This window comes from Lepisosteus oculatus, chromosome 2 (genome assembly GCF_040954835.1).
Source record: "Lepisosteus oculatus isolate fLepOcu1 chromosome 2, fLepOcu1.hap2, whole genome shotgun sequence".
In the NCBI taxonomy this organism is placed as follows: domain Eukaryota; kingdom Metazoa; phylum Chordata; class Actinopteri; order Semionotiformes; family Lepisosteidae; genus Lepisosteus; species Lepisosteus oculatus.
The window spans coordinates 67,380,306-67,396,263 of NC_090697.1; the positions used below are offsets into that span (position 1 = coordinate 67,380,306).

Consider the following 15,958-nt stretch of genomic DNA (forward strand, 5'->3'; position numbering starts at 1 on the left):
TATAGTATTTAGCCTTTGCTTGAATGATTTTGTTCTGGATTAATTAACAAAAAAAAAATATAAACATTATATCACAATTATTTACAGTAAGTTATATGTAGAACCATTCCTGCTACCACAGTCTACGTTTTCAGTTTCACTAGTTTAATCAGGGTGAAGAAGAACAAACTGGGGAGATAAAATAAGATTAATAAAGCCAAGTTGAATATTCAATTTTAAAAAATGTTCTGTTCTTAAAACATAAAATAAATATAATTGTAAAAATATAATCCAAATTCATTATGCATTTTCATGGTCATGATTTGTCTTTGTAATTCAGAATATAGTAAAATAAAAACTACATGAAACTGATATAATGTAAATAATTATATACTTACTGTAAATTCTATATCATGTGAGTTGGGACCATGCAGGAATCTGAGAACACAATGTAGCTCTGATTTCATTGTATACAGGTATGTACACGTACTGTATATACCTATGCATGTAGAGTATGTGCATCAAGGACAATACAAATAAAATAGAAGTACACAAGCAAGACAAAACAACTTTTTTAACCTCCGCAAGCCTTTTGTCATCAAGTAAACTTAATTGTTAAGCCAAGTGGAATCAGAAGTGTGTATTTGACCACAATACACAAAGACAACTTAATTGGATCCTGAGCATCATTTGATTATTGTTTAGACTTGTCCCACCATATTTGTAAGACAGAACGTCAAGCATACTGACTACTGCACATATGATTCAATTGTGTATATTTTAGTATATGGTATTACAGTACATAGTATTATATAATTTACTCCTATGGTATTGCATGTACTGTAAATGGCATTTTAATTAATCTTTATAAACAGCATTAGTTTATAAGGCTCAGGATCATGCTATCAATAATGTGTCCTTGACTCATTTTTTTTAACATGCATAGCTTTGGCTCACCACACAAGAGTATAATCTAGCCCTGCAGCAAGAACCTAATTACATGGCTTCTTCAGAAATCATTACATAGTCTCTCCAGCTGCAGCTGTTCTTTATATGGCATACTGAATAGGGATAGTACTACACTGCTGTATACTACTCAGCAGATTTGGTTAGGTAATATTTGAGGCATCTACAATGGACAGACATAAATCCTTAAGCCTTTTTATTTTCTTAGTCATTATGTGCAGGATTTCCTTCATTTATTACAACCGAGAAAGCCATAAAACATTTGTTTATTTTCAAAAGCAAGAATACAGTGTGCTTTTTCATTCTTCATGGGTAGAAAAACAACCAATTGGTTCTTCTGCTGCAATAACTATTCTAAGTTTTGTGAAGAAAGTATTTTTCAGTATTGGTGCACCAAGCTGAAGCTCAAGTGATTCATTGCAGAGAAACGTGTGAAAGCAAGTCACGGCAACATATGTAAAAAGACAAATATTGTGTTTGCACATGGTCTTTTCCTGTTATTCCAAAAGCTTGCTAGCATCAGATCATTGATGATTTTCGTATGGGTTTTATTGGTTTAAGGTCTGAAATACTCTCTTGTGTGCAGTTGTTCAGAACAAAAATTGATCTGAAATGCTTATAGTGTAATGATTCTAATGATACAAATGGGAACATTTAATGGACATGATTCCCAACATTGTAAAAATGTGCTTTGTTTTTTGAAAAATGTATGCATTTATTTTCCATGCTTAAATTGTCTCCTATGTAATTAACAGCTTGAAACTTTCTAAATTACAATGGTACAAGGCAAACCCCACTTTTGAAACTCCACTTGCAAACATTTTACCTGATGGCACTTTTTTGTTCATCAGAACAAACCTCGTCAAGCCTGCAGTCAAATTGAAGGTTTTGGAATTTTCGCCTGGGCCGAGGGCTGTCTAACCAAAAAGCTTGAACATGATACATTGTGCCATTGCGGGTGGTTTTCAAGGGACCTTTCTCTTGCTGTGTTTGGTCAGCTGCGCCTGAGCGGCGGCCGGAACCCTTTTGAAGGCCGTGTGGAGGTCCTGGCAGAGAATAACGGCTCTCTGGTGTGGGGCACTGTGTGCAGCGATGGATGGGGCACTATGGAGGCCATGGTGGTGTGTCGTCAGCTGGGACTAGGCTTTGCCAACCACGCCTTTCAGGTAATCCACTTCAGTACCAGGGTGCACAAGTTCCAACCTACCCATCATAGTGCTACATTAGACTGTTTATATTAGTGGTGACTTCTTGCATCTACCTACTGTAACTCAAACTCACTACTGGCATCACATCCTGGGTTTGGGTACATTGACATTAAATTTAAAGCCAGGTCTAACCACCCTAGCACAGGTCAGAGATATGTGTGCTGTGCTGTCATTGTGTGATGGAAGAGTTGGAGACTTTTAAACACACTGCAATAAAACATCATTTTTACCATTCCTGAGCCATGACTTAGTTTGCCCTCCTGTCCGAAATAAACATACTGTATTGATCTTTCTATACAATAATATATAATGTTCCTTATACTTATATAGTGCATTTCTGGACACTCCACTCAAGGTGCTTAACAGGTAATGGGGGCTTCCCTCCCTCACTACCAATGTGCAGCATCCACCTGGATGATAGGTGTCTCTAAACCCTGCAGCAACCCAGTGTTCAAGTATCGGGGTTGCCTAACCTTGACCTAAACACTCTGAACTGGAGTCAGTCAGCTCAGACTGTTAATGACGGAGAAGGTGAGTAGGTCGAGTTTATTCAAGAAGGACAAAGAGAGGTAGTAATTTATAATAGGAAGAGGATGGTATATTATGGCTTACATTACAGAGGTTATGCAACTGAAAGGAACATTTGCCAAAACCACAATGAAGTTTCACATAAATAATTCAAGCTGCTAATATACGAGTTGAAACATTTCTCCTTTAATTTTGGAACATGGTGAAATTGTTTTAGAACATACAATGGTGAGAAAGGTTACAAAGCAGAGCACTTTCCGGCTCTTCTTTTACATTTGGTTGCTATTAGACATTTCTTTCTTGCAAAAGTGCCTTAAACTTAGCATGTCAGAAAACACTTGAGAAATATGACTCTTTGTTCTGAAAAAAAGAACTAACAGCAGTAACTGAACTGAAGTTATTCTAACAGATGGTGTACGACTATATATTTGAGCATTACTTCCTTGACATTTTATGTAAGCAAGATATTTTTTAACTTAAGTGCTCCAGCAGACATGGGAATGAAATGGAAAATTTGACTAGGAACTTTACTTTCCCCACCTTCTCTCATGTCAAAGATACAAGAAATCCAGCAACAAGCACATGGAAACAAAGGCCATTCCTTCTGACTTCCTGACACACTACAGCGGCTGTAACTGCCAGCAAATGGAGAATGGCTAGGCTCCACAAAAACAAACTTACACAAGGAAAACATGGTCAAATGTACTCTATACGTGGAGATAGTACTGGACTTTGAAATACATTATTGCCAATTCAGGTACAACTGAAACTAAGAACAATTAAATGAGAATCCACTCAATGGATGTGTTTTTAACAAAGAGAATGTATGGCCTGGTATTTGGAGCATGAGGCTCTTTTGTTTTTTAATCTTCTTCTCTAAAGGTTCAGCGATCCCTAGCTGGAGATTTTTAGCTTTAGGGTTTAGCTTGATTAAAATCTTGATTGTGTATGATTTAAAACATTGGATAGGATTAGAAATAAGTATAGTAACAAGTAGTTTCAGTGTTTCCATGAACAGGTTCCTGAATCCATGCTGAATAAAGGATGCTTGTTATTGGAGTGTTTGATATAATCTACTGTAATCCCCACACATCTGAGCACCCTTAGCAGAACAACAGTGTACCACACACTTTGAGAATAAACTAAACAGATCTACGGTATATGTGATGAGATTGTTGCAACCGTACACCTCTGTAATACAATGGAGTTTCTGCATGTAAAATAGAAACCAACAGTTTAATTAAGGATAATATCAACTAAAGTAATTAGGCTGAACAAAGATGACAATATGGTACCGTATGTACTATGTATGTAGTATGTTTAGAATATTACAGACTCGATAACTGTATATACTGTAGACCATTTCAAAATGGAACATATTCAGAAGGGCAAAGTACTGCTACTATTAACAGAACAATAACAAAAAAAGTTTAACTGTTAGTCTGAAGACTTCCAAGAGCTTCTTTCTCAGTTTTCTGTCAGTTTGTAATAAAGTATAAGTTGAAAACATAGGTAAATTAAGAAGATGGTATAGCAATATTGCAGAATTAGTATTCAACACACAAAAGCAGGCTAGCCTCTACTTGCTACTGAAAGTCCTCTGCTTCAAAATAACCGATTTTGAAAAAAGACACTATTAATAAACAATTGTGCTTAAAAGTAAATAACAAGAGCATTTAATTTGAACAAATCTTGCCCAAATCGTATTTAGCTAAATTATTAAGGATGTTTGGGTTCATGACATCACAACACGAACACAACACTTTGTCCCAAATTGGTAAAAGCTGTTGTGGAAAAAATGGGTTTGATTTAACTAAAAAAACACAAAATTGCACAACCCTTAACAATAATAAAGTAGTTCTAAATAACAATAAGGAATAGAAGAATTCATGTACCACCATCTGGCAGACAAAAATTGCAGGCTTGCCTCAAACTTTATTCAGTTCAGACTGAATATAAAAATTAAAGAGTACAGAACATTTTAATTTGACGATACTTTTAAGTTAGCCTCTTCATTTCGTCCCCTGGCATCATTGTATCTGTCCTAACTAAATATGATTTACATGAAGGTTGACACTGCTTGGATACATTGTGTGTGGGGGGCAGGTTTGAAGTGCTGCTCCAAAGGGTGGTACAACTTTGAGGGGATTGGGCTGTTGTTTTGTCTTGTTTTCAGAAAACGTTAAAGTTGAGAAAAGTAGTTCGCAAAAAAATTATTTATATTTCTGCTGTTGCCTTACGTTACTATGTGCTATGAGTTTCAACTTCTTTTGCTCTGGGAAAGAATAATTCCAAACACCCCCCAAAAAACTAAACAGTGATGTCATTGTTATTGGATGTCTTTGTAATTCAGAGACTCACTACCCACTCAATGACAATGGCAGAAATCAGGGATAGGTAGTTTATTGTGTGAACTGGTTTCTATTAAAGTGATTCATGTGCCTTTTGCTGTGTGCTTCTAACATTTTAAGGTTTGTCCAGTTTATTTTCACAGTTTGTCTGGTGTTGACACAAGCTCTTGTCACAACAACCCTCTCAAATATCTTATTATTTAGGAAACGTGGTACTGGCCAGGAGAGGTCAGTGCGGATGATGTGGTGATGAGTGGGGTGAAGTGCTCGGGGACAGAGATGTCCCTCTCTCACTGCCTTCACGATGGACAAAACCTCAACTGTCCCAAAGGAGGGGCCCGCTTCGCTGCTGGAGTCTCGTGCTCGGAGAGTAAGTCCTCCTGCCACGGCTTCACCCTTGATCTTTCCAGTGTGCACACTAAGCCACTTGTCATTGAAGGACATCCTGCCAATGTATACTGTGCTCCTAAATCCTGTCCAAAGTTGTGAGAAGGTCTGTCCCATGCTCACTGAAGACTGTAATGAAATAGCAGACCAGGCCTTTGCCTCAATATTCTGTGTTGAGAAAACCAAGGCTGATATGCAGTAAGTAAGCTCATATAAGACATGATTTTTGGTGGACCTGTATTGCACCAAAATGTATTGTTGAGGCAACAGCAGATCTGGCCAATGTGTCTTTTCAGACATGCTCAAGGGATTACAGGCAGTGAGTAAAAATAAACATCAACAGGAAGTACAATGCAGGTTGCAAGAAACTGCTAAACATCTAATGCTGTTGGCTGAGTGGTCCCATGTTCCTATGGACATTTGTGAAAATGTATGCTGAACTGATGTAGTCAAAGCGGAACATGGACAAAATTATGAATATTCTCTAATTTTGTGGTAGCAGAATATACAGCATATAATTATGTCTCAAGAGCTAAAACCATCAACGACATCTTGTGCTGTGGTTTTGCTTTTGCCCAAGTGAACGTTTTTTTGCTTACTGTGACATTTTCCATTTAACTGATGTCACTCGGGGGGTCATGTCCATAATTGTACAGAAGTTCTCAAAACTGACATACAATACCTTATTTTCTCATGCCTGCTCCAGGCGCTTCAGCCAGGCGCCTCTAGAGGAATTTTCACTCAAGAGGGTTTTCTGTTGTTTCCTCTCAGCTGCCCCTGACCTGGTGCTGAACCCCCAAGCAGTGGAACAGACCACCTACCTGGAAGACAGGCCCATGTTCATGCTGCAGTGTGCCCATGAGGAGAACTGTCTGGCCAGCTCTGCCAACAACGCGCCCGCTAACGCCTACCGACGCCTGCTGCGCTTCTCCTCACAGATCCATAACAACGGCCAATCGGACTTCCGTCCCAAGGCTGGGCGCCACTCCTGGATCTGGCACGACTGCCATCGGCAAGTACCTGCCCTATATGTACATGAGGTCTTCTTTTTTTCCCTTGAATAACCATTAGACCCCACAATCCCTGGGACATTTTGAGCCAGGACAAGTTGGCACCAAAGAAATTAACAAAAATGCAATGTTTGAGTCATTTAGAAATGAATCTTTGTCAGGATTGTAATACAGTAGACTATTGGGGAACATTTTGCAGTTTCCCACATTTTGCATTTGCTGTTCAACTTTTACTAATTAAACATACTTAATGGAAGATGATCATTTGATATGGGAGCCCTAATTTCATCAGGCTCTCAAATCAAACATTTGTCCAGTCTGATTGGTGAATTAAAATGCTGTCAATATTAGTGTATATATAAATGAGGATAACATTTTACTTAACAGTTTAACTTGCCGTACACATGTCATCGATACAGTAGATGTTACATAGTGCATCTGCTAAGCAAATAGAAACACTAAAAATAGCATAAGAACATTTAGTCCTCAAAATTAAAGAAAAACTTTGTGAAATTAATTCTGTGATGCATTACAAAATGATGCGTATTAGGCTCTATAATGCTGATCATGTCTAATTTCATTTTAAGTTCAATATAAATGTATAGTTAATTGGAGAAAATTTTGATGATCAACTTACACTTTTATTAGTTTTACATTTAAGGCAACCTGTTCCACCTGTAAGTGACCCAGAGGTTCTAGGAATGTGCTCTCTTCTCTTCTGTTATACATCTTAACCAGTTACTGATTTATATTATTGACAATATGATACTGAGCCACTGATTGGAAGGCACCTCTATTACCTGAAAGCATCTGGTACTCTAGGACCAGGGCAGGTGAGGATTGCTGTACTCTAGGTTTCATAACCACAGGTTTTTAATCAGACTGGATCAGGTGATATAACAAAAGATAGGATGCAACATCAAGAGAATTGGTATTAGGTCTAAAAGTCTAACAATGATTCTAAACATAGTTCAGCTATCAAATCCATATCTTTTTTTGTATTTATTACTGTATGTTTCATTTATGAGACTCATTTTGAAGTTAATATGCACATATCACACATGATTATCATGTTTAATTAAGCAATGCAAATACTGGGAGATATATCTGGAATATAATCAGACTTATTCTTAGATACAGATTTCTCTATCAGGGATATTGGCTTTTTTTATACACCATTCTGCTCTTTAACTATATAAAGTGTGCACGTATATTTTCACACATGTACTGTATTTGAGGTTGTGACACGGGCTCTGTTTGATGGTCAGGGGTGAGTTTTTAGGTACTGGCAATCATATTCGGGTTTAAAGCTTGAGAGACAGATTCGATGATTCCATCTAATGTTTTTTTTTTTTCTCCAGAGTGAAATATAACTCCATTTTGTCTTGTGCCTTGTGGGATTAAGTAGAAAACTTAATACTTAAGTATCATTTAGCATAAAAGCTTATTTTTGATGATGAATCTTTTAATTATTTCCATATATTTTATGGAGCTTTGCTTAGGATTTTGACGTATCCTAACATTGTTACTGTAGGTGTTAATGGTGCCACAAAAAGGAGTCATGTAACAACACTATGTCTGAATTTCCTGAATTAAAAAAGGACATTACCAGAAAGAACATAAAGTGATTCGATATACAGTACAGTATAGTGTGATGTTGTATAGCCCAGAACACTTGTGTGGAGGTGTGGGGTTTCATCATTCAGGAAGTGGCTAGTTCATTTACGCGATCTAGTTCTCCAGTTCTACCACATTAATAGAATTACTAACAAAAAAGAGATGTTTGCCATTGTGACATAATAACTTCTTTTATAGAGCATGTTAAGAGGCTGGGGTCTGGCTAGGGTGAAAATGGGGAAAGGGTGGGGGCAGAGCAGAGGAAACAAAGTGTAAACTGAGAGGATTTGGCTACAGTGTGATATTTCTGAGCCAGAACAGCCAAAGGATTATTCACATTTATTTGGAAAACAGTCCCAGACAGCATTGTTTAAAGTATGATGGAAAAATACATTTCATGATTTCATGCTTGTGCTAAATTATGGAGTAAAGGGCTGGAGTGACCATGGAGACACACAAAGCAAGCATTGATTGCTGACCTATGGAAAGGGGAAGTAATTATGGAAACTCAATTTTTACAACTTTCTACACAAAGAAAAATTAAAATCCAGTAATATTTTAAGTGCAGTGCTCACATTCCATCTGATTTTCAAACTTGAAAGTCCAGTGTACCGACACTGAAACTCTTGATTTGCAATGATGCCAAAGAATTGTGTTCATGAAGCTGCTGTCTAAAGGTTGCTCTAACCTACTAAATTCCCATACAGTGACTATGTTTTGTCATTTGTTCAGCTGTTGCAAATCTATAATGGAATAATTTTTCTGATCTAGTATTTCCCTTAGACCATGGCCTTCCGTGACCTAGATGGTCTATTACAATTTAAAAAATATAACTCACTTTATCAAAGCTAAATAAATTGTTATGCTCCCTTTTGACTTTCCAGCCAACACTTGTAATCCATAGAGCAAAATAATTTTTAAAGCAGAGAAAAAAATATTTAAACTGACATCTGAGTATTTTATGCTACATCATTAATAGTAATTGCTGTATCAGAGGAGACTTACTGAAACAATTACTCATTCAAGAAATGTTATTTTGTTGTAAGTCAAGAGAAAAACATATGACTTATTGTAGTTACAATGACAGCAAAAGTAGCACAGAGATCAGAAAACTGGCTCATGGTTGTCCAGGTTCTAGCTATAAATGGGACAGAATTCTACAAGACATCTTCTATCTATAACCTAAAGCAAAGTACACATCTCAGCTTTATAGAATCTATTGTTTCCAATGGTGGGCACAGCTATTAGATGGTAACTTTCACATTAGACCTCCAGTTAATTGATCCAGTTGAAGACCCATCTTAACCAGCATAATAAAATTGTGTAATTTTTAAATGTCACTTCACCTACTACATTTCTTTGTGAGTTTGATGCAGTTTGTTCTGAGTATACAAAATAAAATACAAGGTTTTAAATAGGTAATTAGTAACTGATATAAAAGCAGTACAACACAGGGTACTGAAATCACTGTGTTAAATCATACTACCAGATCAGGTGGATCAATGGAGCAAATAACTGGATAATAATTTCAAGAGTGAAGAGTGAAGGGAATGAAAAACGAAGAGCACGTAGAGGGGCTACAAGAAACAACTGCAGTCAATTACTTATAGCTGCAAAGATAGCTGGGATAACCCCATATGTACATATTGTATATGAAGACTATGTTCCCTTTGAAATCTTGAAACTGTGATATTTGTCCTTAAAAAGTGGCTGGGAAGTTGCAGACTTGGCCTCTTTAATACAAATGCCTGGGTAAATGCAGGGGCCTTACTTAAGTGCTTCTTCTCATTCTTTTGGTTTCATCTAATTAAAGATCACATTATATCTCCTTCTCAGGCATTACCACAGCATGGAAGTCTTCACACACTATGATCTACTCAGCCTTAATGGCACTAAAGTCGCTGAAGGACACAAAGCCAGCTTCTGTCTGGAGGACTCCGAGTGCGAGGAAGGTGAGAACCTTACCTCACTGAAACATTAATATTCAGTCATAGTTCAGGTCGCTGCATAAAATCTTATCTGAGACTTCAAACCATCTTGATAAAGCATTTTGAAACCACAACAAGAAGCAAAACTACTTGCCATTTGCAATTACTGCTTGGTTGATGCATGTTCCTTGTTTTATGTCACTGGTTGGCTCTTAAAAATGAATCCACATTAAACATGCAATATTTTTCTTTAATTTTTTTACATAATAACATTAAAGGTTTTTATAATTCCCTCTCCTTCTTTCTTTCCCCTTGTGTTTGAAAGGGATTCATAAACGGTATGAGTGTGCTAATTTTGGAGAACAAGGAATTACAGTGGGCTGCTGGGACACTTACAGGCATGATATTGACTGTCAGTGGGTAGATATCACAGATGTCAAGCCTGGAGATTACATTTTCCAGGTGAGATTATGCTACTTCATTCCACCGTGATATCTGTAGTGTTATAAACTATTCCTTTCCTTTTCAACCAGTGGTGACAATGTGAAAAAATAGCATATTTGAAATGGAAATTATTTGTTATCAGGTTACTTGGCCACATCTTTTTTGTATACAAATGGAATTAGAAAATAAATGACCTCACATTATATGAACTGATTATTCAAATAGCCTTAGTGATTATTCCCTAATCAAGAACTTGAAATGAACCTGGCAGATACTTACCTGTGGTCTTGATCGGTGGGTCTCAAACAACTCAAACTTGTGAAATGTTACTGTATAAGTACAACCTCAGACATGGTCCCTCATACCACAGCACCTCTTTCAGTAATATTATGGCTTTTGGAATTTTGTTCACGTGCGCCATCTGCTGTAAAAAAACTTTTATAGATTCAACACGAGGTTGTTTTTACACAATGATACATTATCATTCAAAGAGTTTTAAAAATCTTACCATCAGTAAAAGAACTGGATCCCTTTATGATATTTTAATTGTATAGTCTTTCAGTGTATTTAGATATTGTAGCAATATCGGTCTTTGTAAAGTAAAATGAATAAAATAGAGACTTGATTTGTTTCTATTAGGTTGTAATTAATCCCAATTATGAAGTGGCTGAGTCCGATTTCACCAACAACATCATGAAATGCCGGTGTCGGTACGATGGACACAGAATATGGATGTACAGCTGTCATATAGGTAAGAGTTTAGACACTAAAAAATAAGATTATATTGTCTAAGTTTTTCTTCAGGTTATTTGTCTTCCTATTTTTCCTATATTGTACCATTTTTTTGTTTACCAAGCTGTATAATGTACAATATCTGGATTATGTGGATTAGTGATTTGGGAGTAAAAAGAAATCGTAACAGTTTTTTGTACAGTACTTGCAATATAAAATTATCATGACTTGCAGTCTTATTACATATTATATCCGATAAATGGTAGCTGGGCTCAGAATTTGACTTCACTCCTCCTGCACAAACCAGCAGCACCAAACACAAATTGGTTTCTGTATTGCACTTATATGTTTATACTGTATTAAACTTATGTCCTACAATAAGAGGAGCAGAGATAGGGATGAAATCCAGTATTAAAAAAAAAGTAGAAATGGTGTTTATTAGAAGTTCGGGAGGAGGTAAAATCCTAATGTTGCCTACTGCACTCTGATGTATAAATGCTCCCTCACCGCACAAAACCCTACATGCATCTTTTCTAGCTCCTCAACTTTGCCATTGCAGCATTTTCTCCCTAGATCACATTCTACAGTCTGTTAATGTGATAAACACAGACTCAAGGTTAACAGCTCTGATGTCTTCCACTGCCTTTTGCAAGAGATTATTAAATCATGAGTGGATTCATGTATTTTTAGGATAAGTATGTAAATGGTTTTGAAGCATGCAGTGGCTGTTTTGACAATTGTAGAAGTCACTTAAGCATCCACAATGTAAAAATGACTGGAAAGACTGCATCAGGTTATTTGCGTCTTAAACCCCTGTGGTTTGAAAGGTAAGAAACAACTGCCTGAATGAAAAGCTAAAGAGCTTGTATCAGCGCACAGACATTCAGGAATTGGTTTAACAACTGTTTCGTGCACAAAGTGGAATGCTACTTTAGTTAAAAGAATTTGGTCTTCATACTGTAGTTCTGTTAATCCTAATTTATTTAAATGTATATAAATATATAAAGTTATATATTTTTCTTTCCAGATTTTTGATGGGCAAAAAACAATTGTTTAATACTAACAAGTATGTTACATGTTTTCCACATACAAAAATATTTAAAACCTTATTTCTTTGTTAACAAAATACTATGGCATAGAAGAAAGTACTAAAACATTTTTCTTGCCTAAATTAAGGAACCAAACCCTATTTTTTCCATTAGGTCTTATATTTGCATACTGTGGATCCACCCTTAGAGGGGCTGTCAAGAAAGGAACCCCCAATGACTAAAAGTTCCTGTTGTTCAATATATGCTGTTGTTTGCATTATTGCTGTTGAAACAGTCAGGTATTCATTAGAGGAAACTGTCAATCCAATTACATGTGACACATATTTTCATAAGACACTGCAATTGTAAAAAGCCTCAGTCCTGGAATATTGTTTTTTCCAGAAGGATAATTAAAACAATAACAATAACTGTTTTTTTCCTTTTTGTGTCAAAGCCAAATTTACACAAAAGATTTCAGCTAAAGTTATAACTTTAAAAGGCAAAAATGTCTCTGAAGAAAACTAGACAAGTAATACTTTTTTAGTCACCCTTTTTCCAAAGAACACATCTGACCAACACTTTAAAAATGTCATCTGAACATTGAAACCTGATGTTGTTTACTAGACATCACTCTTCCCAACTCTTTAAAGGTTTTATAAAGTACACAGGTACTTTATAGCTTACAATGAAGATCTTAAACTGTACATGAGTGATGTAACATAAATTGGAGATGGGGTTCATAGCTGCAAGCTGAGTTGTGAAAAATATACAGCTGATTATTCCATAATTCTGTTGGTAAAAATAATAAGTGATTCTGTGATTAATGTAGTGATATTTGTGATTTTAACCTAGTGATTTATAGAAGAAAAGTGAGTCATAACATTATTGTGGAGTTTGGTATGTCATTCATAAAAAAACATATAAAAGGGTGCTTTTGAAGATGACATCAGAAAAAATCAAGAATAGATTAAACTTCTTCATTAGGCACCTTCAAAATATTTGGTTATCCGTCTGAATAACTGTTATTATTAATGTAAAATTAACTAACACTGCAAAGCCAATATCTTGTGAGGCAGGGCAAAGACCACTAAAAACTGTAGTTGCCAGGGATGTAAACATTTGAGCTAAAGATATACCACTGTTGTAATTTCAAATCCTGTCAATTTCAGTTCATTTAATAGATCCTTACTGCACCAGTCAAGGCCAAAACACAAAAACTAAGACTTTGCATTAGTGGGTAAACCATAACATTCATAAAATATCAGTTTAGACTTCAGAAAAATGTTGCTTACATGAACAAAAAGTTGCATTAATTTAATAGGCACAAATACTCACTTTTGGAAAAAATCTACAGGGAGTTTTTATTGATGTTTTTTAGGACTGAAAAACAAAAACAGTTTAGATGAGAGGAATAACTCTTCTGAATGGTCAAAATCTTCATGGTATTGTCAGTGGCTAAATCTTCAGTCAGTTTTCTCTGGAACAAAAAAATATAATTGTATTTGTGAGGGCTTTTGAAGAAACACATAGATGTAGCAGTACTACTGCTTTCACAGTTTGGGAAGTTATTACTCAAAATGTGCATGAACAACAACACAAACTAAAATACTGAGACGTTTAATAAATGGCAAGTAGGTTCAGAATGCGAAACAGACGGTGCTCATTTTCACAAGACGTTGCAGCCTGTGGAACAAACTGGCAGTGGTTCCAAAGCTAATTCCTTAGGAATTCCTCAAAACCTTCTTTGGTCAGGAGCTTGAATGTGTAAGCTACAGCTTGATCTTATTTTACCTCCTTGTGTTCTTCTCTTTTCCAGGTGGTTCTTTTAGCGCAGAGACAGAAAACACCTTCCCAGGACTCATTAATAACCAGATATCCCACAGGTAAAGGGGACAAAAGAGCAGGAACCGGACATTAGATACACCCAGCAATCCAAGACATGTGCCAGTCAACCCAACCACTAGGAGATGGTAAACTTATTTCTGTCCACTCCCTGGTGCTGCCCAGTTCCTTTTTCTTACTTGTCTGAAAGTCCAAGGTGCTCATTCGATGTGTGCCAAACAGTATTAAAGAACCTAATCACATTTCCAATTGTTTTAGAAGCACATCATGGTCTCTAAAACTTTTTGCTTTGCAATTTAATATAACTATTTACTAATGGTTCTCTTAATTCTTGAGTGTTTATCTGATAAATGTCCTACAATGAGTTAAGTACCACCACATGTAAAAGTAGTTATTTAACTCTCTTCTTGCCTTTAAAATTGTGCACTATTGACCTTTTCTTTAAGTTACATTAAAAAGCAAAGACTATAAAATTAATTGGCATTTTACAATTTTTAATTTACATGCTCAATTGATTTGAAATCAGTATAATCAACCTGGACTCATTTTGGGTTAATTTTAATTCATAAGGTTAAAGTTAATAGTGCCTACAAATAAGACAGAATTTAATGTTAACTGTTGTTTTTACAAATTTTCCTTATTCCCCAAAGTTCCAAATGTTGCAAAAGATCAGGTAGCAAAGATCTTACATGAATTAAATTATAAACTACATATGGTTTTAGGATGTAAGATTTTAACTATAATCTAGCCTTCTGTTTTGAGCTTTTCTCCTACTCTAATTCTTAGAAATAAACTCTAATTTCATGTATTAAGGTACTTTGGTTACATTAATGCACATGTAGAAGTAGCAGTATTTGATAAGTAAAAGTTTCTACTAACTCTAAAAAGCATTATGCAGATTACAACAAAAAATAAGGCCACTGCAGATTATATTTCAGTACAGTCATTGCAAGACTATGACGCTCAATAGTTCGATCAATTTATTTAATTTTCAATGGACAAAAAAATTAATAAAAAGGTATCTGCAAAATTCTGTTTTGGTTTTTGTTGGCACTACTTTTTTAGAAGCAGCGCCTAATTATTTATTGATTTTAAGAAGCATGTTTGTGCATTTTTTTTAATGCCACTAATGCTGCTTGTTCCTGCTACAAGTACTACAAAGGACTCCACTGTAGCAACGTACCAATGGACTGGTTACACAAGTTTGAAACTGCCACTGCTGTATGAGCTAAAGTGAATGCTTGTTGTACAACACAATCAATTTGCCATTGAAAACAAAAGCAATACTTCCTCAGCTTAAGCAGCCCAAGATTTAAAAAGATGTGCTCTGAAAAATAGCATTCTCCAGTCCTTCGCCCCCTTACTAATGCAGTACCTTCTACCTTTCCTATATTTGGATGTTTCTGCTGCAAAAAATATTTTAAATATTTCAGGAGTGACAGGTCAACTTGTGCTTATGCAATGCATTTTTTCTTAAGAACCACATTTTATAATGGCTTTTCTTTTCCTACTTTCAATAAACTCATCTGTTAAAGTAAGCATCTTAAGTAACTTATTTTTGTAAGTCAGGGATTTCAATATATTGATTTATATTAATGTATCATTTTCAAAGCCTCTGCCAGTGTGAGTGTTTCTTTGTTCATTATTTTGTGAAATTTGTTTTTGTTATGGTGCTAATAAACTGTGTTCCTCTGTTTTTTGAGGGTACACATTGCCAGCTGAATGGTTATGTATGCATATACTTGAAAGAAAAAAATCCATATTGTGCTTCTTTTTTTGGTTTCCATAATAAAGGTATGATTTATTAAGCATACTGTTTTGGTTTTTAATGTATTAACCACTAATCTTCACCTTCTAGCTGGTTTTTATTTCAAAATACACTTACATTTGAAGGATTTAATGAAGCATAGTGCCAATGAAAAAGTTAGTTTACAGTTT

General features: G+C 35.6%; 1 protein-coding gene across 1 annotated transcript in view; it reads left to right on the top strand.

Annotated features, from left to right (window-relative positions):
- Nucleotides 1–15,831, top strand: part of LOC102692252 (lysyl oxidase homolog 2B) — a 67,044-nt gene extending 51,213 nt beyond the window's left edge. Inside the window, exons 9-15 of the mRNA XM_006625566.3 lie at nucleotides 1,944–2,111; nucleotides 5,237–5,402; nucleotides 6,191–6,431; nucleotides 9,883–9,998; nucleotides 10,300–10,436; nucleotides 11,058–11,169; nucleotides 13,995–15,831. Of these exons, the coding sequence (XP_006625629.2) occupies nucleotides 1,944–2,111; nucleotides 5,237–5,402; nucleotides 6,191–6,431; nucleotides 9,883–9,998; nucleotides 10,300–10,436; nucleotides 11,058–11,169; nucleotides 13,995–14,065 (1,011 nt within the window). The 3' untranslated portion in view covers nucleotides 14,066–15,831. The remainder of the gene's footprint in view (nucleotides 1–1,943; nucleotides 2,112–5,236; nucleotides 5,403–6,190; nucleotides 6,432–9,882; nucleotides 9,999–10,299; nucleotides 10,437–11,057; nucleotides 11,170–13,994) is intronic.
- Nucleotides 15,832–15,958: the final 127 nt, after the last annotated feature.